Source organism: Podarcis vaucheri (assembly GCF_965113315.1).
Source record: "Podarcis vaucheri genome assembly, chromosome: 4".
Taxonomy (NCBI): Eukaryota; Metazoa; Chordata; class Lepidosauria; order Squamata; family Lacertidae; genus Podarcis; species Podarcis vaucheri.
In genome coordinates, this window is record NC_138762.1 from 98856961 (window position 1) to 98884084 (window position 27124).

The 27124-nt window shown below is 44.1% G+C and overlaps 2 protein-coding genes across 6 annotated transcripts in view; one reads left to right on the forward strand and one right to left on the reverse strand.

Moving 5' to 3' along the window:
* DNAJC3 (DnaJ heat shock protein family (Hsp40) member C3) overlaps nt 1-22711 on the forward strand; it is a 48504-nt gene extending 25793 nt beyond the window's left edge. For all 4 annotated transcript variants that reach the window (XM_082218729.1, XM_082218728.1, XM_082218727.1 and 1 more), the window contains 8 exons: nt 2063-2215; nt 3625-3806; nt 7057-7176; nt 8690-8795; nt 8881-9001; nt 14592-14724; nt 19678-19826; nt 20232-22711. In XM_082218729.1, coding sequence (XP_082074855.1) covers nt 2063-2215; nt 3625-3806; nt 7057-7176; nt 8690-8795; nt 8881-9001; nt 14592-14724; nt 19678-19826; nt 20232-20386 — 1119 coding nt within the window. In that variant the 3' untranslated portion in view covers nt 20387-22711. The remainder of the gene's footprint in view (nt 1-2062; nt 2216-3624; nt 3807-7056; nt 7177-8689; nt 8796-8880; nt 9002-14591; nt 14725-19677; nt 19827-20231) is intronic.
* Nucleotides 22712-23036: 325 nt separating this feature from the next.
* The window catches only part of UGGT2 (UDP-glucose glycoprotein glucosyltransferase 2), an 80701-nt gene continuing 76613 nt past the window's right edge, over nt 23037-27124 (reverse strand). For both annotated transcript variants that reach the window (XM_082218545.1, XM_082218546.1), the window contains 2 exons: nt 25655-25796; nt 23037-24857 (listed from right to left, as the gene is read on the reverse strand). In XM_082218545.1, the coding sequence (XP_082074671.1) occupies nt 24835-24857; nt 25655-25796 (165 nt within the window). In that variant the 3' untranslated portion in view covers nt 23037-24834. The remainder of the gene's footprint in view (nt 24858-25654; nt 25797-27124) is intronic.

A 27124-nucleotide genomic window follows, 5' to 3' on the forward strand; every position in this document is an offset into this window, starting at 1 on the left:
TGTGCTTTGCTACGTTGGGTTATTTGGTTGGATTAGCTGCTGGGATTCAGACTGACACATTGTCTCTATTACTAGCAAATTTCCATGTCTTTGGAGGGGAAAGGAGCCCTTTTATTCTGTATTTCCCCTGCACGCTTGTGTCCTTTTATTTCACATTCTTTCTATAATTGTGTGAGGCAGTGTGTATTTCCTAAACAAAGCTTTTGTTCAACTTTGCACATCAGTTGTTTTGGCCGAACCAATTTGGTTCAGATGGTGAGTAAAATCTTGGGATCAAGGACATTACATTGATATACGTTGATATACGTTCAAAGCAACTCTTGGCCCCATATTAGAAAAAAAACAATAAAATCTAAATCCTACAACTGATGGCCTCAAGAGATTATTGACCTCCAAAAAATAAAGGCTAGCAATGATAGAATTTGGAGTTCAACTACATCTGAACAGCTACAGGTTCTTCATCTTTTTGTTTAGGGGGTAATATCCAGACTTACAGTGGTACCCAGTAGACGAACGCCTCGGAAGACGAAAAACTCGCTAGACGAAGGAGTTTTTCGTTTTCTTAGCCGCTTCGCAAGACGCATTTCCCTATGGGCTTGCTTCGCAAAACGAAGTTTGTCCCGCAGGCTCCGGGGATAGCGGGGAAGCGCAGCGCGTCTTCCCCGCTGTCCCCGGACCTCTTTTGAAGCAAGGGGCGGCGGGGAGAAGATCGCTTCTCCCTGTTGCCAGCCCCGCAATCTCCGGGGACAGAGGGGAAGGCGCGCGCACCTTCCCCTCTCTCCCCGGACCCCTTTTGAACCAAGGGGCGGCAACGGGGAGAAGCGATTCTCCCCGCTGCCCCTTCCCTTGCTTTAAAACAGACGCGCGCGCCTTTCCCTCTGTCCCCGGAGATTGCGGGGCAGGCAACGGGGAGAAGCAATCTTCTCCCCGCTGCCCCTTGCTTTAAACAGGTCCGGGGACAGAGGGGAAGGCGCGCGGCGCTTCCCCTCTGTCCCCGGACGGTCTCCATAGGAACGCATTGATTGATTTTCAATGCATTCCTATGGGAAACCGTGCTTCGCAAGATGAAAAACTCGCAAGAAGAAAAAACTTGTGGAACGAATTAATTTCGTCTTGCGAGGCACCACTGTAGTCATGTTTACTAAAGACCCATTGAAAACAGTAGGTTTTAAGTTAGTCATGACTAACAAGCTCCAAGAATTTCCCCAACGGAATTCAGTGGCATCATTTTGGGAACACACGGCAGATGATGGGTTGTAGAATTCCTCCTTTCAGGGCAGTCTTTAGCAGATGCGGCGCCGGGGTGCAAATATCCGCTCAGCGCCTCCAAATTATCACAGATGGGGGGGTGCAAAGCTGCACACTGCCAGCCATGGGGGGGTGTGCGCATCTCTCCCCCATGCCGCTGCAGGGATCGCTCTCCTCCCGCGGAGGCTTGGGAGGCAAGCTGCACGCCCTACAGCCATATGGTTGATGGGGCACAGCTGGCGGGCGTGCAGGAAAAGGGGAGGCTGCCGGCAAAGCCGCGCAGCTCCCCCACTCGCTGGGGCGCCCCTGAGAGGCTGGCGCCCTGGCACAATAAACCACTAAGCCCTATGGGAAAGACGGCTCCGCCTCTGTTTCAGGTGTAACTGTTGAGATGCTGCCAGGGAGAAGGGGGCATCAGGCAAGCCCCCAGCTGGCTCCAGCTGGCAGCCAGGCGATCTCTAGGTCACAGAACAGTATCAATCAATCAGCGACTCAAGCCTCAGTAGCCTTCTGAAGTTACCGAGCACGCTAATTAGCAGAGTGAATAAATCTCCACAATGGAAGTGGCGGACAGAGTCATGTGTAAGCATTATTTTATTCAGCAGCAGGAACAAAGGAAAAACATGTCTGCTTCCCTTCGTGTCCAAGCCAACAGCAGAAAGCAAAAGCAATATACAAACGGAAGTTTCTAGCAGACTGTGCTGGAAGTAAACAGGCATGTGACACACAACAGTCATGCCTGATCCTTTTAAGGTGGAACGGAACTATATCCTAACAGTAACTGTTCTTTGTCTTTGTGTGTTAATTTTTGCAGCTTCAGTCTAATCCTAGCGATAAGGAAGACACAGAAGCCCGCACCCAGCTGATGAAGTCCGATGAGATGCAGCGCCTACATTCGGAAGCGCAGTCAGCATATCTCACGGGAGATTATTACACCGTTATCGGTCTCTTGGATGAAATTCTGAACGTAAGTCTCAGAGGGGAAACGGCTGTCAAGAAATAATTGTGGGCTCTGCAGGTGGCAGATGAGCAGCTCCTCTTAACAAACTCTACCTCGATATAACTCAAAAGTCTTCAGATCAGTTCAGCTTGAGATCATAGTGAGCATCTGGCTAATTGCCGGAATGGCTGAAATTTCACCACTGATTACTGCCTCAACAAATAAATTAGGTTGATTGTTTATTATTCATTTGTTTATTAGAATTTATATACAGTCCTATACCCATAGGTCTCAGGGCAGTTCACAGAAAAGATCAACATAAAAACCACAATATATATAATCAAAATAAGAACAACAACCCAATAACATGCCCCGCCCCCAAAAAAGAGCCGCATTTTAAAAAGCCAGCTGCTGGGAATCATTAATGGGGAAGGTGTTGTTGCACTCAGATCCTATTTTAAGGTTTCCCAAAGGTATCTTGGTGGACCACTGAGAGAACAGGATGCTAGACTAGATGGACCATTAGTCTGATCCAGCAGCGTCGTCTTATCTTCTGAAAGTGGCCTCTCTCCTGAAATGTTCACATCCGCTTCTACAACAGGAAATAAACCTTGAGGTAACCTCGAGGTTAGATTACTGCAATGCGTTTCTGTGTGCTGCTCTGGTTCACCAGAAGCGGCTTAGTCATGCTAGCCACATGACCCGGAAGCTGTACGCCGGCTCCCTTGGCCAATAAAAGGAGATGAGTGCCACAACCCCAGAGTCATTCGCGACTGGACTTAATGGTCAGGGTCCCTTTACCTAAAAACATTGTTTTTAATAGGTCTTGCTCTGTGTGCTGTCTACTGTTGTTGTTCATTATTAATTGAACCCCATAGGGGACCCGGACTTGCCAATCAGAAGGTCAGCAGTTTGAATTCCCACAATGGGGTGAGCTCCTGTTGCTCGGTCCCTGCTCCTGCCAACCTAGCAGTTCGAAAGCACGTCAAAGTGCAAGTAGATAAATAAGTAGCGCTCCGGTGCGAAGGTAAACGGCATTTCCATGCGCTGCTCTGGTTCGCCAGAAGCGGCTTAGTCATGCTGACCCCATGACCAATCATGTCATGTACGCCGGCCCCCTCGGCCAATAAAGCGAAATGAGCGCTGCAACCCCAAAGTCAGCCACGACTGGACCTAACGGCCAGGGGTCCCTTTACCTATACCTGTAGATCTCAGGGCAGCTCACAACATAAAATCACAATATAAAAAAATCAAAATGCATAATAAAAACACAAACAAAGGCAACCCAATAATCTCATAATGTGTATAGAAATGGATCTTTGCCTCACCATAGAGGCGGCATCAAAATACATTTATTGTCCTTTTTGTAAAAAAAAAAAAAATGCAACAACAAACGTTTTGGACCAAAGTCTCGCTTTCATTTTTGGTTTCTCAAGGTTTGTGTTTGGGCTGCAGAGATGCGGGAGCTTCGAGCTGAATGTTACATCAAGGAGGGAGAGCCTGGGAAGGCCCTTAGTGATTTAAAAGCTGCTGCCAAATTGAAGAGCGATAACACCGAAGCATTTTATAAGATCAGCACTATATACTATCAGCTGGGAGACCACGAAATGTCTTTGAGGTAAGGTTACTATTATTACCTGTAAGGGCAAAAATAAAAAAAGTCTCCTCAGAAGTAGTTGGGTGTGTCCTCCCCCCCCAAAAAAAAAAAAAAATCTGCACAGGTTGGAAATATGCTTTGAATATATGGCCCAAGTCTTGACTTACCCTCACAAGTTTACTATACTCAGTTATCAGAACTGCCAATCAGATTAAGAGGCTAATTGAAGCTAACTAGCCAATAAAGCTCCAGGAGAAGACATGATCCCAATGGAGATTTATAAGATAAGACCTGATTTCTGGTCACCCATTTTTGCAAAACTTTCATACATTAACAGCTCAGGTCGCGTACAGGAAGGGTGGAAGCTGAGTATAATTGCCCCAATATATTAAAGATGGTGATAAGAAAAACCCTGCCAATTATAGACCCATTAGTTTGTTAGATGTAGCCTCTAAACTACCATATTTTTTGCCCCATAGGGCGCACTGGCCCATAGGGCACACCTAGTGTTTTTTTTGGGGGGGGGGGATAAAGAAAAAAAATTATCCCCCCCCGGCACGGGGCTGGGGCGGGGGAAGCCCAAGCTTCCCCAGCCCCCAGAACAGGCAGCTCTCCCCAAGTCTTGGGAGACCTGCGCGACTTCCCGCCGGGCTCCCACGCCTTGCAGATATCTGCCTGAAGCCCAAACCAGGTCGGGGGACAGCGGGATCGCAGCGTTCAGCCTCCCCGCTGTCCCCCGAGCTTGTGGGGCTGGCGACGGGGAGAAGCGCACTTCTCCCCACCGCCAGCCTCCAAACCAGGTCAGGGAACCGAAGCCCGGGGCGCGCTGTGCAGCGCGCCCCAGGCTTTGAGATGCAGGCTGCTATCCGCAAGCCTAGGGAGCCCGATGGGAACTCCCGCGGGCTCCCAAGGCTTGCGGAGAGCTTCCTGAAGCCTGGAGAGCGAGAGGGGTCGGTGCGCACCGACCGCTCTCGCTCTCCAGGCTTCAGCAAAAGCCTGCATTCGCCCCATAGGACGCACACACATTTCCCTTTCATTTTTGGAGGGGAAAAAGTGCATCCTATAGGGCGAAAAATACGGTATATGCCAGGCTCCTTCTTGGGAGACTGGAAGATTGGGCAGATACAAATAAGGTGATATCTGAAGTCCAGGCAGGTTTCCAAAGAGGAAAATCCACATTGAACCAGTGCTTTGTGATGAACTTTCTGCTATGTAAATACAGTGGTGCCCCGCAAGACGAAATTAATTCGTTCCGCAATTTTTGTCGTTTAGCGAATTTTTCGTCTTGCGAAGCACGAAATCCCATAGGAATGCATTGAAAATCAATTAATGCGTTCCTATGGTCAAAAAAAGTCCAAACAAAGCCAAATTTGGTACAACAACAGTTTATTAACTGCTCTTTAAAGTCACACATACTGTAAAGAGCAGTTCAAAAATTTAAGGGAAAATAAATTAACTTTATAAACAAAACATGTCTTTGTTTTTAGTCAAAGAAAAAAAGTTGCGAGACGTTTTCGTCTTGCGAAGCAAGCCCATAGGGGAAATTCGTCTTGCGAGGCAAATCGCAAACGGAAAAAACTTTCGTCTAGCGAGTTTTTTGTATTGCGAGGCATTCGTCTTGCGGGGCACCACTGTACATCCATAATTTGAAGCAAAAATTATATGTCGCTTTTATCGATCTAAAGTCAGCTTTCGACACGGTCCCAAGACACGCATTGTCTCCGTCTATTATTTCTCATCAAAACACTATACACTGACACATCAATACAAGTAAAGGTGGATCTGGCTGGCCATCTCACCACTAGAATTAAGACCATTATTGGAGTCAAACAGGGATGCATTTTGGTGCCTTTCCTGTTTAATTTTTATATTAATGACGTGGTTAAAGAACTGGAGGGCCTGCAGTTTGCCCCTGTCACAATTCTCAACCAAAAACTCTCAGTCTTAATGTATGCTGATGACCTAGTACTTGTATCTAGAATCTTTATCTATAAACTACGATAAGAAGCAGGTCATTTTATTTGGGAAGCACCCTAAAAAGCATGTTTGGCACCTGGATGAACACATCATAAACCAAATTAATACATTTAAATATCTGGCATTCATTTACTCAGAAACGGCATCTTGGAATACACAGCTATCCAATATTAAATTGCAAGCCTTTAAATCAGCAAAAGCTATTTTGAAATTTGCTGCTTGTAAAGGTGGAAATCTGGTTAACCCAGCTCTATCTGAAATATGCTTTGCCTTGGCAGAAACAAAATCTTTGCTTGCCAAGGTATCGTAGGAGCTTGGGAGACATATGTTGGGGAGAAATAGCTCAGAGAAACATTTATTCCTCCCAAGCTTATGGCTTCCTCATTGAAAATCCCCCAGCAACACCCTCCCTCGGATTTTATTTTGGGTTTTGGGATTGGGGTGGTAGAGAAAGAAGGGTTCAAAATGCTTAAGTGGGGCCTGGAAAAAATTGGGTGGGCTGTGGCAGGAAGAGTTTTCTCGCAGCTTTTCTCCTTTGGCCTTCACATCTCAAAGGAGAAGGTTGGAGGAGGAAGAGCGAAGCACCTTTGTCCGCTCCTCTGCCAATTTTCTTCCAAAAGTGCTTTCTCACTCCACCACATTTAACTTGGAGGAAAGCACAGGGTTCAGAACCCCACCTGTTCCTTATGATGCCCATCTGCAATTCCTAGTCCTCAGCTGGAGCCTCTGCTTTTAGGCAAGTTGCCTTCTAAAACCAAAATATCACTCTCTTTGGAGATCTCTCTGAGGCATCACATCCCACGCCAGAAAGCTAAATTAAACACCTTACCCACAAGGGATTTTTGGAACCTCGGAAACGGTCTCTCGTATCCCTGCCCACTTTTACAACCTCAGAAAACAGTGTGATGGCAATCCGGTGCAAATAAAGCAGAGAGAGAAAATGATTATAATGTGTTCTTTCCAGAATGTAAATTCCAGGGTTGCCTGACTGACTAGATTAGTAAACTCCAGAGTAGCTTTTAGCTTGAAAAGAACCCTCTAGTATCCCCAGTGGGAGGAAACGGATTGTGTCCCACCCCTCTTTTTACATATATACCAACAGGCCTTTGAGAAAACCCTTAATATCCCAATTTTTCAGGAGAGGAAATGAATCTGAGAAAGTGTGACCTGTGAAGGGACACACACAAAATGAGTTTAGGAGCAAGATTTGAATCCAGGTCTTTAAAACCTAGCATGCTGTCTGCAGAATAAAACTGACTCGTCGCCTCCTTTCTCTTATTCCCCCTATAAAAAGTGAAGTGCGTGAATGCCTGAAACTTGACCAAGACCATAAGGAGTGCTTTTCTCACTACAAGAAAGTAAAGAAACTCAATAAGCAGATTTTGTCGGCAGAAGAACTCATCCAAGAAGGCAGGTAAGGCACTAATTGTTAGGTGCTCTGTGAGGCCGGACGCCACTTCTTGGACCACACGTAGCCAGCTGAGAAAGCAATGGGCTTACTCTGGGGAACTCTTTCAGACAGACACTCAGGCCTGTGATTCTTATCATAGTTGGTCGGTACTATGAGATTTTGCTTTTCTAGCTGGGTGGGAACCTAACTAGGCCAAACCCCAAATAAAATGCATCCATGCCATTGACTATTGTTAGACAACAAATGCGAACAGCATGAGCTGTATTTATTGGGGATTTTTTTCTGTGCTGCCTTCTAATTTCTGGTTTCTTTTTTTCCATTTTATTATATGTATATTAGACTCATAACAGTCTCCCATCCAGATTGCTAACCTCACCTAGATTGGCACCTGAGGTGGAAAATCTCTCAAGCCCCTTTTCCCTTCCCTTGCAGAAAAAAAATGCAATGAGGATACATTAAATGATTAAGTGCTACCCTTTAATGGCACCCCAAATTTGCTGCCTGAGGTACCTGTCTTGCTCTGCTTCGTGGTATGTTCAGTAAGACTACAGCGTCTGGTGTCCCCAAAACATTCACCAGGCCCATCTTCCATTGGTTTGTTGCTCCGGTTTCTACCTTTCCTACCATGTTATCTTTGTCTGAATTTCAGAGGGGTCTTTGTTTCTGTTCTAGCTGTTGGCTCCTCCGTCATACTGATCCGGTCATACTGATCCCCACTGCAGCCCTGAACAATGGCTGAAACATCGCTCTCTGCATGTTTGATGGTCATTATGCAGCCTTTCAGGGGGCTCATAAGAGGGCCAGCACTAAACATTTCACAGATATTGATTGCTGAATGTGTGGTGGGTTTTCTGTGGCCACATAAACACACACACACACACACACGGCTTCTGGTGCCAAGAAGTGGGTAAGCCGGCAACTCGCAGTGCTGCAGAAATGACAAAGGGGGAAAAAGCAAAAGCTTCATTATCACTCCAGTTGCTGATAAATACAAAAAAATGGGGAATCGATTGGCTTTGTGAGTAATTAGAGAGGTTTACCACATGGCCTCTGTGGAAAGCTTTACGTAGTTATTCATCTCCCCAGTAAATTAAAGTGTCAGGGCTGTTAGTTTTAGCGCTAAATGCCATCTCTTATTTAAAACGGCATTTTAATGTCTCAGCGTTTAAATGTGGAGATCACAGCATATTTGCAATTAAAATGCTGCAGCTGCCCATAAATAAATCTTCGTCAGATTGTTAGCTCTTGGGGGAAACAAGATCAAACCAAAGCTTTGGAAGACAGGAAATGTGCTGTGCACAGAGTGTGCTCCAAATGCCATGGTGCTCTGTAACCCACTCGTAGCAAAGGTAAATGAATGCCAAACCTCAGGGGAGGCAAGGCCTGGTTCGCTTGCAGTGCTGTGCCAGTTTAGTGCTACGCAAATGAGCCTGGGCACTCCTTCCTGCCCTTTACTCCACCATGGCTGAAAGCCCCCAGCCCCCAGTTTAAACTAACCACCGTTTGCCGTAAATAGGTACCAAGATGCCGTTGGTAAATATGAGACTGTGATGAAAACCGAGTCCGAAGTTCCCGTTTACACCACTCGAGCCAAAGAGAGAATCTGCCACTGCTTCTCGAAGGTAAATGTTTAGTTTCATCTTTTTTGTTGCTGTTGTCGGAAATGAATGCAAGCGCTGACCCGGTTGGTCCCTCTACCCTTTTCAGAACCAGCAGTCGGCCGACGCCATCAAGCTCTGCACAGAAGTTTTGCAGCTGGAACCAGATAACGTAAATGCTCTCAAAGACAGGGCCGAAGCGTATTTGCTGGAAGAGCAATATGAGGAAGGTAAAAATTCAAGAGCAGCGGATGGTTTTATATAGAAAGCTGCAGCATAGGGCAGTCTAGCTGTTCCCTTTGCCACCATGCAAAATCAGTCCCAATGGAAAACGGATTAAGAATGACTGATGTGCATTTGTTCACATTCTTAATTTTGAATAATAATAATAATAATAATAATAATAATAATTATTATTATTATTATTATTATTATTTATTTATTTATTTATACCCCGCCCATCTGGCTGGGCCTCCCCAGCCACTCTGGGCGGCTTCCATAGAAACCAAAAATACAATAAAATATCACACGTTAAAAACTTCCCTGAACAGGGCTGCCTTAAGATGTCTTCTGAATGTCAGGTAGTTGTTTATCGCTTTGACATCTGCTGGAAGGGCGTTCCACAGGGCTGGTGCCACTACCGAGAAGGCCCTCTGCCTGGTTCCCTGTAGCTTTGCTTCTCGCAATGAGGGAACTGCCAGAATTCTCGGCGCTGGACCTCAGCGTCCGGGCAGAATGATGGGGGTGGAGACGCTCCTTCAGGTATACTGGACCGAGGCCGTTTGAACAGTCAAGTCGCTGTGGTAGTGTGCTCAGTGCATTATTTGCAGGTGTAACTATTCCTCTCTAAACTTGGCAGCAGGAGCCAACTCTGAACAGTGTGGATTCTCTGGGGTTTGAGCTGCTACTGCTGCTGTTCACGAAGTTGCCTTTGTCTGATAAAGTCAGCAAGGTAGCAAGCCTTGTTGCCAAGCCTGCCTCCCCCTTTCTGCCCCCAGAGTGGCTTTGCAACTAGTTTTTCCTGCTTAAAAAAGCACACACAGTGTCTATATATATATATATATATATATATATATATATATATATATGCTTTCGTAGATTTTCACGGGTACAGGAATGCAGGTTTTGGTGTCTTCGGGTGTCTTCCCGTGTAAGAGTCGGGGTGTCTGGGCGACGTTTCGCCGAGGTCTCACTCGTCATCTTCAGGCTGGTGCTTTCGGCTTCTTGTTACTGGAACAGAGCAGAATCTGGTGTTTGAGTTCCTATAAATACTGTTGAGGGGTGTGGTGTATAGCCTCCAACGTTCTGGGCAGAGAGGAAGTTCCTAGATTAGTGTGCCTTTTCTTCTTTTGATATCCCTCAAGTAATTAAGGAACAAAAGAAGAAAAGGCACACTAATCTAGGAACTTCCTCTCTGCCCAGAACGTTGGAGGCTATACACCACACCCCTCAACAGTATTTATAGGAACTCAAACACCAGATTCTGCTCTGTTCCAGTAACAAGAAGCCGAAAGCACCAGCCTGAAGATGACGAGTGAGACCTCGTCCAAACGTCGCCCAGACACCCCGACTCTTACACGGGAAGACACCCGAAGACACCAAAACCTGCATTCCTGTACCCGTGAAAATCTACGAAAGCAAATATATATATATATATATATTGTTAAAAAAAAGAAAAAGGCAGCCCATTTGAGGCAGGGGCTGAGAGGCAGGTAAGGAAGTTAACCACCGTTTTTTCTAGTTGCTGATTGGTATTTATGTCCAACACAGCATTGAGGGGGAAGGGGAAGCTAGCTCCCTTTTGCAGTAGAAAATAAAACTCTAGGAAGCCTTGTTTTAAAGTATGTTTGGGTGCCCTTGCCATCCTATCTGTTTAGGAATACTTGAGAACATTGGCAAAGTGCTAAATCTACACATTGTAGATGGGAGCATTATGTCTTCATCAAGTAAGCTTCACCAATGGAGACTTGAGGATTTTATCATCAAGATCATGACAGGGGCGGTAAGGTTTCTTATTCTAACCCTGGGTTGTATCTTTCCTTACACACAACTACTAAGAGAGCCATACTCTGCCCGACTGGTACGATATAAACCCTTGAGTTTGTGTGGAGGTTCTAGCAGGGGAGCGGTCAGTTGCAAAGGCGATTTGAACATTTAAGCTGGCACATTCTACCGGAGAACCCCCTGATATTCTATAAGTTCTAGGAAATGTGACCGTGGTTTATTGTATTTGCAGTGCCTAATGTTTTTATGGTTATGGTTGCTTTTTTTTTGTTCCCTTTGTGACTGATGCCATGGCCTTTGGCTAGTGCAATAAAGTTTATGATGATGATGATGATGATGAATATGATGATGATACGAACCCTAAATCAGTCACTTTATTTTGCTTAAGTGGGTTTGGCGGCACTTCACGCTTTCCCCCTTTGTATCCTGACAATGTTTCTCTGAGGTGGATTCAGGGTAAAAGATAGCAACTGTCCCAAGATAACTTGATGGATTTCATTACAGAACAAAGATTTGAACCCAGTCCATCACTTTTATCTGTTACATGACACTGGCTTTCCCTTTGCCAGTATGTAACCTGCATTCAAGTATCTTCACTCCATTAGCCATGGTGTGTTGTAGTTGCCTGTGGCAATGAACGAAAAAGGCAAACTTTCAGCAGGCATTCTTTCATTCATTGTGAGATTTTATAATACGTGCTTTAAAGGGATGGATGAGGTTGTCTGGCATTTAACATTACCAGAGCAATAAAGCTGCAAGATGGGGGAGGAAATCTCAGGAGCTTCACTTTCCAACTCTGACGTAGCCGTAGAGTGTTTACGATGGGTCTGAGCAGCAGTTTCCTGCTGCTTTTCTAAGTGAACGGCCAAAGTGTTAAGAAATGACAGTGGCAGGCAGAGAACTCTAGTGGCAAATCGCAGTAGGCTGGCTTAGTGAGAATGAAAAAGAGTAATCAGATTTGCGCTTTGTTGGTGGATGGATGCTTTAAATCGCTGGGGCATCAGAACTACTTTTTCCCCTTTTGTTCTTCTTCGAAAGGGAATTGCGTGCAGCCACTGAGTGTCTTAAGTGATATAAATTGGTCACCATCTCCTGCCGGCTTGCCCAGAAACAGCAGAAAGATAAATGTAATGCCTACTGAGAGAGAACAGCTGCTGGAAGATAATCTGATGCAAATGCTTTGTCTTACTTAGAAAAACTAGAAGTCTTGAGATCCACAATGAGACTTTCCAAGATTAAAACCGGAGAAATAGAAAAGAAAAAGGCTCATTATTTAGGAAATGCAAAACTGTGAAGGACACTAAAACGAAAGCTGAAGTGTTCCATTTAGTAGTGAATGGCATTCATATTTTTACAAAAACACACCTTCTGTAGTATCCGCTCAATGGTTTTGTGTGTGGATTGCTCCAGTGATTGACTCAAAGTGGTGCTGGTTTCTAATACCTGTACTCAGTATGGTTTTAACTTCCCCATCTTGTTCCAACACTTGGATTTCTGAAGAACCATTGATAGGAAGGACTGAGGTTTTTTTATAAGAGAATGAATGGTAGATAATGGAAGAGAACGACAATTAATGCAGCGCAGGTGGAGTAGAGAGCTAAGTGAGGAAAATATCATATTTCCATGCAATTGGCATTGCTAATACTGTATTTTCAGCTTTTATAGAACAGTACCAACCAGATGATCAGATCTCAGTTTAATAATCTGAGATAGGCATGAGGTTTAGGCACCTGTATGCAGCCGCTTTGCCACGCCTTTCACACAAATGAACAAGCTAAAGGTAAAGTGACCCCTGACCATTAGGTCCAGTCGTGGCCGACTCTGGGGTTGTGGCACTCATCTCGCTTTGTTGGCCAAGGGAGCCGGCGTACAGCTTCCGGGTCATGTGGCCAGCATGACTAAGCCACTTCTGGCGAACCAGAGCAGCGCACGGAAACGCCGTTTACCTTCCCACCGGAGCGGTACCTATTTATCTACTTGCACGTTGACGTGCTTTCGAACTGCTAGGTTGGCAGAAGCAGGGACAGAGCAACGGGAGCTCACCCTGTTGCGGGGATTCGAACCGCCAACCTTCTGATTGGCAAGTCCTAGGCTCTGTGGTTTAACCCACAGCACCACCCGCTAGGAACCTGCAATTATCCACAGCTACTCATTGCATCCAAACTGAGAAACGGTGGTTAATGGCTTCCAAACAACAAAAATAAGCTGTGGTTTAAAGCTGGTATCCTAGCACAAATATAACGAGGAGCCATGACCGCTCCTTTCCCTAAGGTGCAAATAACTAGACAGCACACAGCATGTTGGTTTTGGGATCAAATAAGGACACAACTTTATTGGTTACAGATGTGAAGGTTTGGCCATAGGCATTGAGATAAGCAACTGCGTATGTCACTCCTGCCCATCCAGGAGTGAAGCTGGTGGGGGGTGGGGACGTCCTATGACCTACATCAAATTGGGGCGTCCCCCTAGTGGTTCCCATTGGAGAAGTGGTATGGCCCTAGGCCCCGTCTGAGCATCGGACAGTATCCACTCCTCCCGGATCCTTTTAACGGGATACCCTTACCCGTGGAAGGGCAGGCAGAGGCTACAACCTCCCCTCCAACCAAGACTAGGCTTACCCAATGCCTGTAAGCCTTACACAGTTGCGACAATTGCTGTGAGGTAGGCGGAAATCCACATGGCAGAGCCAGTTTGCCAGATGGGGAAAATTCTTGCCCGGCCCCTAAATCCAGCAAGCGACATTGTCCATAGCAAGGTTGTACCCTCTGCAAAAAATCTGAGGGAGGGTGGATGGGAAAACCAGTGCCGTGAGTGAGAAAGAAAGAGGGTGAAAGGCCCTGTAGGCTGGGCATTTATCATTGCCCTGAGGCGCAGTGCCAAGTGCCACTACTGGTCAGTTGGCATCGCGCCCAAGGGAACACTCCCTAAATTCCTGCCCCAATTGGTCAATTTGTTTTTTTTAAAATAATATTTATTAAAGTTTAATCAACAAGTTTTAAACATAAAATACATAAAACAGAGAAAATTACAAAAGTAAGAAAAAAATGCAGAACAAAACATATTCAATAAAAAGACAGTTAACAAAATAAAAAAGCCATAGCAAACACCAATAAGCACACCCAGAAAAAGAGAGAGAAAAGAAAAACTGTATCTCCATATATTGTATTTTGTTCACTAGTTTCTTGACCTCCTCACACCTCCCTTTTTGTATTCCAATTCAAATATTTAGTTCAGCAAATCCTTACCCTCTGTCGTTTAACCTTACTCAACATCTTAAACTATAGTAAAAATATAATTTCCATCATTATCAATCCAAATTTACATATTCTTATTAATCTTATTACTAACACCACTTATTTTCAGTCCAACGTCGCTTTAACATTCATTAATTTTACAGTATTTCTGTAAATAGTCTTTAAATTTTTTCCAATCTTCTTCCACTGACTCTTCTCCCTGGTCTCGGATTCTGCCAGTCATTTCTGCCAATTCCATGTAGTCAATCACCTTCGTCTGCCATTCTTCCACCCAATTGGCCAATTTGGCGGCCAGATGATGATCCAGCCTGCAGGAGGCTGGTTCACAGGGGAGGCCCAGGGCTGCCTGCAAAGCTGCCCACCTGAGGAGGGAAAACAGATTTTTCTAGATTTTTTGCTGCTTGTGCAAAGTGAAGAGTGTTATTTTGGCTTACTTATCTGAGACTCGATTTTCCAAACAAAACCAGTGAATAAGTTAAAACGTGAAATTGAGCCCTCTCTGCTGAAGATTAATTGTTGCAAGTTCATTAAGTGTATGCATGTCCTTGTTTATTTTGTGCAGCTATTCAAGACTATGAAACTGCTAAGGACCACAATGACAGTGACCAACAGATTTTGGAAGGCTTAGAGAAAGCCCAGCGGCTACTCAAGCAATCTCAGAAGAGAGATTACTACAAAATTTTAGGAGTAAAAAGGTGAGTACTTGATAGTCCATAAGTTTATACATTTTACTTATTGCCCATTGTATCTTGCCTTTTCTCCAGGTCCTCATAACATCACACACACCCCTTTTACACGTCTTTCAGGTGCCCAAGCTGTCCTGTGAACATCCTTGCTATGCATGGATTTGAGTCTGTTGGCATATTACATGTGGCATTTATAGAATTATAGTTCCTGAAGGGAGCAGAACATCCTTTGAGGATGGAGTCATTGGGTTGTATTCAACATAGCACTAATGCAAGCATTTGCGCAGTGAAAGGATTTATCCTTGCACAATAGAGCATTCTCCGCCTCTCCTCCCACTGCTTGCTTCCCAAATCTATTGTGGGGTTTTCTCCAGCCCTCTGGAGCAGATTTAGGGATGGTGATGCACAGGAGGAGAAGGAGAAGAGGGATCCCGTTGCAGTAGCACTAATCGTTGTGTGAGTGCAAGAATTTGGTTGAGTACCACCCATCGTTCTCTATATCTCTCTCATTATAAACCAGTTAGGCAATATAATGGAGCACAGTTCTTGCAAGGAGACAGCAGGAAAAGCACCATTGCAACATTCCAGAAGTGACTGCGGAACAAGGATTGTGGTTTATCTTTGAGTGGTTTCAGGCATTATGCAATACATTGGAAATGAGAAGAACAAGTAACTCCCATTTCCCTTTCTTCATGTTTCTTTATAACTGTCCAGACTGTACCATTTCACCAGGAGTGTGTGTCCCATGCAGGGCTCACCTCCCTATGTGGGTAGAACAAACATTTCCAGGTGGCACTTCAGAAAGAAACATCAGTCCCATGCGCTGCCACTTCCAGTCTGTCTTGTGCACTCCCTTATATATGTTCAGAGCCAAACTTAAGAGTCACTTCATAGGCGAGTGGGAAATATAGTCACTGGCTTCATTTACTTGCCATTTTCTCAGTCTCAAGCATGGCCCTCTTGTCACTTAGCTCGTTCTGTGGATTTAGATGCTCCTGTAATCCAGCCCCCTGCCGATCCAAGAAATCCACTACTACAGCATCCCTGATGGGTGAAAAAGGGCTGTAGCTCCATGGCAGAGCATCCCAGATCCATTCCCCAGCATCACCAGATAGGACTGGGGGAGACACCCTCTCTGAAACCCTGGAGAGCAGCTGCTAGTCAGCGTTGACAGCAATAAACTAGATGGACCTGTAATCTGACTGAGTATAAAGCAGCTTCCTGGGACCATAGAACACTGGCCCTAAAGGATCTTCACCCAGTTCCCAGTACATTCCCAAGCACAGTTCAAAGTGCTGGTGCTGAGCTTTAAAGCCCTAAACAGCTTTGGCCCTGTATATCTGAAGGAGCATCTCCATCCCCATCATTCAGCCCAGACACTGAGGTCCAGCTCTGAGGGCCATTTGGTGGTTCCCTCACTGTGAGATGTGAAGTTGCAGGGAACCAGGCAGACGGCCTTCTCAGTAGGGATGCCCGCCCTGTTGTAGGATCTTTTGTAGACATCTGAAGGCAACCCTGTGTCAGGATGCTTTTAATGTGTGATGTTCTGTTGTGTTGTTGTGTTTCTATATAATATGTTGGAAGCCACCCAGGGCGACTGGGGCAACGCAGTAAGACTGGTGAGGTACAAGAAACTTCCTTTTATTATTCCTGTGTTCATCCAGTTCATCCATATTCTGTGTGAGTCTGTTCTACTGTCGCAGCCCATGAGGAAGTCCTCCTGAATGTTTAATCCTAAAACTGTGTACTTTCCCCTGTTGCTAGACCATCTTTTATGCAGACCAAAATGAATGGTTATTTCTTTATTCCAAATAAAACTTTCTTTCTCTTCCCCCCGCCCGCAGCAATACTTTAGAGACTTCTTCAACCTCCTAAGGAAAGCACATAGTTTTTTATTTGTTTGGCCAGAAGCCATAACAAAACTAAAATATCAATACAAAATATAATCCAAAAGAACCAACAACATGCACGTACTGGAGAGAACCCTGATTAGATAAGCTCTGGCCTCCAAAGGGGTACACTGCGTCCTAAAGCAATGTTAATTTTGAGCGGAGAGCAAATTCATTTGAACAGGCAGCACCAAAAAGCCTCATTAGCTAAAGGCTGGATGAAGTATTAAACAAAGAACAAAGCCAGTGTTACAGAAAAGCAAATAGCCAAGGAAGGAAAAAAAGAATGATATAAAAGACCAAGGGCTGAAACAACTTGGAAAGTGAGGGAGGCGATTGCTCAAAAGTGTCTTCTAGAAATACCAGTCTCCCGTGTGCAAAATCACGTCTTTAAAAGGGTACAGATTTAAGAGCATAGCAACAAGAGTTGGGCAGGAAGGCTTTCTCCCACCTCACCCGGCTGCTTTGGTGCAGAGTTGCTCTTCGCTCTCTGCCTGTCCTCAGCTGACCACTTTGCACTTTTAGCGAAAGCTGCTGTCTGAATTATGCTTTCTCCCCTGCGCAGTTTGCTGCAAACAGCACCCCTCGAGGAAGCAAATTGCAGCTGGAAGCAGAGAGACTTTTGACAAGAAGCTGGTTTTGACAAGAAGCAGTTGTCGCTCTGCACAACCGCTTTTCCTTCAGATGAAAAGTAACCAGATTATGGCACACTTTTACGAAAGGAGGTTTAACGAAAGGAGGAGCTTGGCCTTTAGAATGGGAACAAGGTTGCATTAGCAAAAATAAAATGTTGCAGTGGATTTGTAGGTGCTTCTTACATTGTCGTCGCTCTACTGCAGGGGTGGGAACCTTTTTGGCTCTGCAGCCCAGACTTTTGTCAGGAACTAGCCTCATGGGCTGCTCACCTGTCAGTCGCACGACATCATAAAGACATCAGGTGGCTGTTGGGGCTTCAAAGCACAGCCAGGCATCTGATACTGCAGCCAATCAAACAGGCCTCAGCTCTAGTGCCCATCAGCAATTTTATGTTTTGTTTTTCCAGACATCTTTATTGGAAGTTCAAAAAGTACATGATGATATGTGCACTAAACATGATGAGACGTAAATAAAAGAAACAGCACCTGTGTAGAAGGGAAAATAAAGGGGGGAGAACCCCAAACTGTATACTGTGCTTTACAAAGTTGTTATTGTAATTCACCAGATCTTAACCTATTACAGTATTTGTAAGAATGGATTCCAAAAATCATTGAATTTGTCCATGGCATGTCTGCGTTTATATGCAAGTTGTATAAGTATGTATATGTCTTCAATCCAATCGTAGAAGGGAGCCGCATTTTTATTTCTCCAATTCATCAGTATCAGTCTTTTTGCTGTGATAAGGGCACAGAGTCCACTTGTATTGTCCCTTTGTGAGGTTCCATGTGCTGGGTATATAATTCAAAAAGGGTATCTTGCTCTGTAAATATAAGGTTGTTCCGTACAGTTCTGTTGATAGTTTCAGTTACCTTCTGCCAAAAACCTTTCAATATAGCAATTTTTATGTTGTGGACCACCCTGAGACCCATGGGTATAGGTCAGTATACAAATATATCGTCATCGTCATCGTCAGATGATGATGGGTGTAAAGCCAAAGTCTGCTTGCCCTTGCCAGTGAATAGTTGGAAGCACCATTTAAGCCTCCTGATGGTACATCTCTACATCTCTTCCTGCCCGTCTCCAGGTGTGGGGCAGGTGGACATGGGTGGGGAGAAGCCATGCCGGCTACGTTTGGTCTGTAGGCTAGATGTTCCCCACCTGCAGCTCTAGGGTGAAGGACGTGTCTACAGCGACTATTACCCAGAAGCTCCTTGGCTTTCTTGCTCCTGCATTTCAGCCTCCTCATGAAGGGACAGACACATTTTTAGACGCCTGGTTAACATTTATGGCAACCTATGTAAGAAACAAGCAGACTTAGATTAAGGTTGCTCAAAATTCAAAGTAAGTGTTCCACGTGGCCCCAAGTCCAAAGAACACTGGTAACGTTCGAAAGGTAATGACTTCGTGGGAGTTATCAGAAAGTTTGGGCTGTGATGCCCTCTCTGCAGATGCTGACTGATGAAAATGCCCTGAAGAAATACTTTGGGTTTGTTTGAAATAGACTATGTCTATAGATTGAGCACAGTTGGATGTTACCCTTATTCCCCACTCCCCATGTATCCCTTTTTGTCTAGTGCAGGTCTCATGTTTGTTTTTTCTCTGCTGTGCATAACCAGAGAAACTGTCTCTTAAAAAAAAAAAATCCCTAAAGAATTCAAGCTAGGGTTATTAGCATTCTTGAGTCCTATTGAAGTATTCAAGTAACATGCAAAGCGGTGGGAAATTGTAGAGGCATGAGAGGCACTTGCACTGCCTAGGTCTGAAGGGGGCTTCTAAGTGCATTCAGATGGATGCATTTAAGATACAGTGGTGCCTTGCAAGACGAAAAGAATCCGTTCTGTGATTCTCTTCGTCTAGCGGTTTTTTCGTCTTGCGAAGCAAGCCCATTGAAGGATTAGCGGATTAGTGCTTTTAGCGGCTTTTAGAGGCTTATCTGCTGATCGGATCAGCTGATAAGCGGCTTAGCGGCTTAGAAAGGGGGGGGAGGGGAAAAAACCAGCAGGAACTCGCAAGACATTGTCGTCTTGCAAAGCAAGCCCATAGGAAATTCGTTTTGCGAAGCACCTCCAAAATGGAAAACTCTTTCGTCTAGCGAGTTTTCCGTCTTGCGAGGCATTCGTCTTGCGGGGCACCACTGTACCTCTGAACGATCAGCTACCCTGATAATAACAGAAGGTGCTTGATCCTGCAGAGGCATCCAATCCTGTTTAGCTGAATGCACTTAGAAAGCCCCTTCAAACCTTCCCACTCAATATGGAAATGTCTCCTGTGGGGATGTTGGGGATGGAGCTTACTGCTCTTCCTGTGATCCCTTTGAAAGATTGGAGAGGGCTTTAGGTGCTGGCAAAGGTGTCCTGTTTCTGTGTGTGCCTGTGTTTCAAGACTTACCTTGACATGAAGACAGTTGGAGAACTGATTCTTCCCACCCTCTCTGCAGGAATGCGAGAAAACAAGAAATCGTCAAAGCATACCGAAAGCTAGCAATGCAGTGGCACCCAGATAATTTCCAGGATGAAGAAGAGAAGAAGAAAGCAGAGAAGAAGTTTATTGATATTGCAGCTGCCAAAGAAGTCCTCACTGATCCAGGTATGTGGGCTTGCAGCTTGTTTTGGGACTAGTTCGTTCTCAAAACGATAGACCCACGCAGCCAACATGTTTTGCTTTTCATCTCTATTTGAAAAGCAGGAGTTCTCCTCATTGCGGACGCGTCGCCAATGCCGCCGTGTCCAGGCCCCAACTAGCACAATGGTGATGGATTCTGGTAGTTGGCATGTGGATGGTATCAGGCTGGCTACCTCGGGTTTCTTAATCACTCCACTTGTGAAAAATGCTGATTACCTGACATTTAGGGCCAACTGGGGTGGAAGGCATGCCATGGCTATCCACCCATTGAAATTCTAGTGGTCTACCATGTTTATGAAATATCCTAGAGCCCGGTTGGATGATGTGTCCAGTTCTACAGACCTCATGGCCACGTGTGTGTCTTTTCAGAGATGCGGAGGAAGTTTGATGCAGGGGAAGACCCGCTGGATGCAGAAAGCCAGCAAGGCGGAGGAAACCACTTCCACAGAGGCTGGAATACATGGCAAGGGTTTGACCCGTTCAGTTCCGGAGGACCTTTTAAATTTAAATTCCACTTCAATTAGAAACAACCCCACTGCCTTCCTTTTTTGTTTCTAGGACTCTATTTTTATTTCTAGACAATTTCAATTAGGAGTTTCGGTCCTTGAACTTAAATAAATGCCAGCTTTTCAGTGATAGGCTAAAGAGTAAGCAAGTCCACAATGGAGAGCGAAACAACAGTTATGTTAGTACTGGTTATTTTTGTACTTTTGGGTGTTAGATCTCTAAAGAGGTGGAAGGCTGCAGAAGTCTTTGGACCCCTTATTCTGAAGTGGGTTCAGACCTTCAACTCAAGACACATTAACACCAGAGAAGCAATTGTTTCCCCAAAGCACTTTAATTTTTCTTCTTCTTTTTTACTAAACTCTTCATGACCTTTGGAACGCGATGGGATACTTTATGCTTTTTCGTCGCTACAGTGAGAAAAGCAATCTAGTTTTCATTTCTGCTAAGAGGAAAATTTTGTTTTCTTGGGAGACATCGGAGGAGCTTCTCCATCACTTCTGCACGCTGTTGGCACCTCTGAGGCACTCTGTAAACATAGCTCAGGTTATGACAAAGCCTGCCTCTTCAAAGCAGGATATGGATTGGCCTGAGTATAGATAGTATAACTGTCCCCATACTACTTTTTAGGAGGATTTTATGCAACATGCAAGTCCTCTAAAAAGCCACTCTAGTGCTTAAGATAATTCCCCAGAGAAGCATCATCACTAGGACTCTTTACTTATCCAATATAGGATGACTGCAGCTGGCTTGTGGGCTTTTTCTAACTTATTTTTACAGGGCAATTTTCTCGTTTGGATTAAAACCTCTTTTCTTTTTATGGTTGCTTCAGAAAGATACTTAAATAGAATGATATTCTTAGTTGGTGTTAATTAAATAGATCCATTTTGAGCTTTTCCCTCAACATATGCTTGACATTTGAGCAGAACGACTGAGACATTGCCCCAAATGTGCAGAACTAGTTCTGATCTTAGATTTTTTTTTCCTTAAAAAGGAAAAACGGAAAGAGATGTGTAGTGTAAGGAAACTGTCAAGATGACAGTGTTGGGATGAGGATATCAACAGTGTTTTACAATTTGATGAAAATGTGACCCCTCCAAATGGCAGTTTTTAGTGCTTCATTGCCTTAACTACTGCATATAACCAAGAAGCGCTTGGGGTACATAAGTTATATAGGAAGAAGGCACTCTTTCATTCTGTTAAACCACTGAGCTACTTGATGTCATAGGAAACCAAAGTTGACTTCCATCTTAGCTTTGCTGCAGGAACTGGGACACTTCTGATAGCCTTAAATTTAGCATTACTCTGGTAACTTGTGAAATGCATTCAAAACAGCATTTAAAGCCCTTTCATAATGAGATGATGGACCTGCAAAAGTGGCTTTCAGAAAAATCTAGCCTCTCTCCAGAAGGCAATTTTTGAGCATTAAGAAATGAGTTTAGTGCATTTTGGGCTCAGAGCAGCCTAGTTAAATATTTCACCACCTTCTCACTCCAGCTCTCAAGTCAAAAGTTCAAGAGTAACTCCGCAAATGTTGTAGCCTACAGTACTACTCATATTCAGTAATCCACAAACCCCTAACCAGTTCTTGCAAGTGAGAGCTATGCATGGAGTAAGTTCTGCATATATTCTCTTTTGCTAGATTTGCTGTTACCAAGCCATGTCAGTTGTGGAGTACAATTATGTCCAGTTCGGGTCAAGCTCATTCTCTTTCACACATCCCAAAACAGCAGAGAAGTATTGAATGGTTGAAGTGCTCCTATGGCTTCTTAATTTATAACGTTTTCTGGCATAGGACAGATATTTGGAATTGTGAGCACATGCATCTGAACTGCACATCAGATCTTGCTCTCAGTAATTTTCCTAAGTAATGTAACCAGTGCCAACCTAATGCTTTTCCTGCGTCCAAGGGAAGTATGTCAAAAGTGTGGCCAAAGGCAGCTCTTATGCATTTATGCTGAACAGTAATTTAAATAATTCCTTTTTTAGGCCTATTGTATGAAATGGGGGAGGGCTCCTGAGAGGCCCTTGCTTTTATTTGTGTGTATTTCAGTTGTTTTGGGCTATTCTTGGGTTTTTCAAGAGCTACTAGCTTTGCTCTTGGGTGAAGTGCAATTAGGGCCTGCAAATTAGAGTGAACAAGAGTACCTCAGTGCAGGATTTATAGTGAAAAAAGACCAGCCAGTATCAGTTAACATATATACCATTGCAGTGTGGGTGCACTTTGGAAATGTCTTGGAATAAAGCTCTATTTTTTAAAAACATTATGAAAGCCAAGAAGGTGTTTTGAAGATAAAGAAGCAAACTATTCAAGAAAGATTTTGATTAAAGCTGTGTCTAAATTACATCTGTTTCAAGCTGCCATCTTTTTTTATGAAGTGAGATTATACCAAGGTAAATAATTGTGCCATAGTTTTACAATAACCAGAGGAGACAACACTGTAGAATGTTGCTTTTTAACCACTGTCTCACGTATCGGATAATACTGATAATAGAAGCAGCCCCGGTCCCTGTGAAAGAAATCTCTACAGCAACAGCTCCATCTCCCTTGCATTTATTTCATGGAGGGCTTACAGCTCCTGCTCTGTCTCAGTTTCTCCTCTACAGTTTCTCTGATGTGAAATCAAAATGATGCACAGCAGGAGAGAAGTAAATTTTACTGCACAAAGTGGGAATAGCTTGATTTTTATTTTATGTTAAATTCTTATTGTACCATTTGGAGATGGCAGTCCATTGTTTGTTGTAACATCTAGTTCCAGCCTGATACATCATTTTATACCAGAGAGATCGGAAGTAAAAGACATGGATTAGTTTGGTTTACTGTCACAAAAACTCATAAAATTAAAGATCAGGAGGATCCAGGAAACCATATGCCCATCAATAATAATTTATTATTTATACCCCAGCCACTGGATGGCTCCCAACAGAATATTAAAAACACAATAGAACCTCAAACATTAAAAACTTCCCTAAGTAGGGCTGCCTTCAGATGTCAGTGGTAACAAGGCTGATATTGTAAAAGACAAAGCAACATAAGACTGAGGAAGAAAGAGTGATTGCAAAAGAGACACCTTGCTAATCTATACAAAGAGAGGCATTTTAGAGAAGGGGTAGAGAAATCTGAGTGTATCAGCAAAGACTCTCAAAACAGTCACAAAAAGTGTTGTGGAAGCAGGAAAAGGTTTATCAACTGGAATCTGGTGCAGCTGAACGAGGGTCTTACAAAGATTTTGGTTTTTATAGATGAAACTGAGATGGGAAATTATTATTAAATTTATATCTTACCCTTCCTCCTAAAGGAACCCAGGGCAGCAAACAGAACAATGGCCATGTTTGCCCCAGGTTGGCAGAGCAGGTAGACAAATATTTTTGGGCCCAGCAGCAGTTAAGAACATAATAATAATAATTTATTATTTATACCCCACCCATCTGGCTGGGTCTCCCCAGCCACTCTAGGCAGCTAGTCTATCTGGGAGAACCAAAAAGGAAACTTAGGCAGGTAGATTGAAAAGAAGGTTAAAAGTATATGGGGGTGCAGAAGCGAGTATCCATTAGTTCCAGTATTTCCTCTGGGGTCTAAGCCAAACGCTTTTAGAAGTCACTTTTAGAAGTGATTATCAACTTTTAAGTTTGCAAGCCGGAACTAGATGTCAGAGGATTTGTGTTTGCAAAGGAAGTCCTTCATTTAGTAACATCGGAGGTAGTTGCAGTTTGCTTGCCCCACACCACTTAAGTGGCTGCTCTTGGTGAGACTCTGGGCTCCCACTTTGTTTCCCTGGCGGCAGCTGCTGATCTTACGCAGCATCTCTTTCAGAGCCCAGCGGGAATATTGAGGTTTAGCAAGTGCCAAGACTGTTCAGTCCTTGCTGAGCTGGCGAGCTGAACCCTCCAAAATTCAGCACTTTCTCCACGGAATGGAACCCAACTGATTTCTTGCACCAGGAGAGTAAAGTTCAGTGAAAGTGACATCAGACACGACAAAGAGGCACGCAGACACGTCATACAGAAAAAGCAATGCAACTTCAAGTATTGTCTCAGATCAGCCTCCTTGGAAGCTTCTGCAGAAAGATGGAATAGAGCTTTAAAAAGAAAAGTATGTGATGGGGGTGTTTGTTTGTTTACTACAGACAGACACTTTAAAATTATTACATGAGATCTCCAACAAAATATTTGTGTAATATGAAACAAAAGCAGTGCGCACTTAGCGAATGTAGCACCAGAATTTGTAATGCCTTTGGAAACGAAAGAAGTGGAAAGGCAATCGGACTGAATGACAAACTGCACAGCCCACACTTTACTAGGTTTCCTTTCCACTCTGTTATTCTGTTCCAAGTCCCAATAAAATGCCAGAAATTTTTATTTAAAAATATAGAGCATCTCTGTAGTATTTACATACATCCACAAAAACTACCACTAACCCCCAGTCTATGGCCAGTAGCTGTGTCATCAGGACACTCTTCAAATAGTGCTAAAGTTCATCATGGCTGGAATCTGTAAATGAAAAACAAAAAAATAATTATTATTTGAGTACACAGAATAACTGCAAGATCACATAAGAACTGAATAAAGCCGAGACATTCTTCGTGCCATTTTCTCATCACCGTTAGAATCACAATTAATTTACTTAGCCATAATCTCTTGTCCAAGTTGGTGGTTCTATTGCAAGCTGGTTCCTTCACATAGGAAACAAGACAACCAGAAGTTACTCCAGAGCTTGCGGTTCTACTTCTGGAACTAACTCACAATAAGGGCCACAGACAATTATACAGGGGCTTGGAGAATCTCTGGATTTTATTAGGCAGTAATGTTCATTCCAGAAAAGAAAAGAGCAAACAGCTCAAATTCTAATATCAGATAACTTGGACTGTATTGGAACATTGGCACTCTCTATTTGCATATGCAAACACACAGGGCCTGGGGAGGGTGAAGCACACTCTTGTTGCCAGTTTGATTGCCATCCACGAGTTGGAGGGTAATTTTCTGAAACAATGATCTCTCTGAACTCATGAGGCCTCTCTAAGGGTATCAATAAAGGCATCCTTGCATGGTTCTGAGCAGAGGCGGAGCTAGCGTCCCGGGGGAGCAGGGGGCGATGTCACCCCCCATCAGGTATGACACCCAGGGCAGACTGCACCCCCAGCACCCTCCCTTCCTCTGCCAGTAGTTCTGAGGACCCCAGCGTTGCAAATTCACCAGTCCTGATAGGCAATTAAATGTTGGAACTTGCTGCTTATCACCCCCTTCCCCCCGCCAAAGGTCTTTAATGAGCAAATGTTTCTATACCTCACCTTTTTGTTGAGACTGACTCATGGTTTTCTTCTTTTTTATTTGATTTATAAGCTGCTGTATTTCAGAATCATACTCTGTCCATTCAGGAACTATCCTGACAGCAGCCTCCAGTTTGGGTTCTTTGGTTTTCGGATTGTTACACTGAAATACAAATATTACAAACAGATTATGGGTCTGTTATTATGGTCCGGAAGTGTCACCTGGCACAGTCCTCCTACAGCTATCACTTTAGAATGGAGGAAACCCTGGGGATACGTCACAAAGGAGGGCAGAGATGACATAGCAGGGAAGCAAATCTATGTTTCCCAGGTTTCAGTGTTGTCCCACTTCCCGTATCTGTTTTCCATACGGGACTCACATTAAGGCCTAAAATACACACCATTCTGGTTCCATAGCAGAATTAGAAATCGTAGCTGTGCTGACACATCAGCAGCCATTATACAAATTATGTTGGCAAAAAAAATTCCACATATTAATACATTTCTGGAGAACAGCATGCCATGCTTTTCAATCACTGCTCTTTAGGCAGCCTGCACATCTGGATAGCATTCTTTTTTATAAACAGAACCATCTGTCACCAGCCCCCCAGGAGCCCTCAGTCCCACCATTCATCTTTTTTTTAAAAAAACTGTGTCATTCCAAACAAGCTCTTCTGTCAACTTCACCAAAAGCACAAGAATGTGAATCTGATAGGGAGTCCACAGCAGACAATCTGATTCTTAAAGATGGAGATCTGATGAACAGATATAAAATTGGATAGCAATGCTCTTTTTGAAAGACATTCACACCTGTATAAAGGTGACCGACTGGAAAAGTCAAGAAAGTGTTGCTATGCAATTTTCCCTTCCTGAGACACCTTGGGTGGTAGTCACGGGTTGTATCTTGCAGATTAAACACATGTAAAGTTCAGCTGCTCAATTTTAAAAGGTAAAGGTACCCTGGATGGTTAAGTCCAGTCAAAGGTGACTGGGGTTGCAGTGCTCATATTGCTTCAGGCTGAGGGAGTTGGCGTTTGTCCACAGCCAGCTTTCCAGGTCATGTGGCCAGCATGACTAAACTGCTTCTGGTATAACGGGACACTGTGACGGAAGCCAGAGCACACGGAAACGCCGTTTACCTTCACACCGCAGTGGTACCTATTTATCTACTTGCACTGGCTTGCTTTCGAACTGCTAGGTTGACAGGAGCTGGGACGGAGCAGTGGGAGCTCACCCCGTTGCGGGGATTCAAACTGCCAGCCTTCTGATGGGCAAGCCCAAAACCATAGCACCAATGGAGGAAGGGCATGGAATGAGTACATGTGCTCAGTACCTCCTCCTGATGTTACCATAGGGTGGATTGCAGTGTGGATTGAAGAAATGCCTCATTATCCAACAGTTTACAGCAGGACTGCCTTCAAGACACCATGCAACAGTATTCTCCTTTAGGATAGATAAAATGTTCACTATGAATGTGTATTGGGGGAGAGG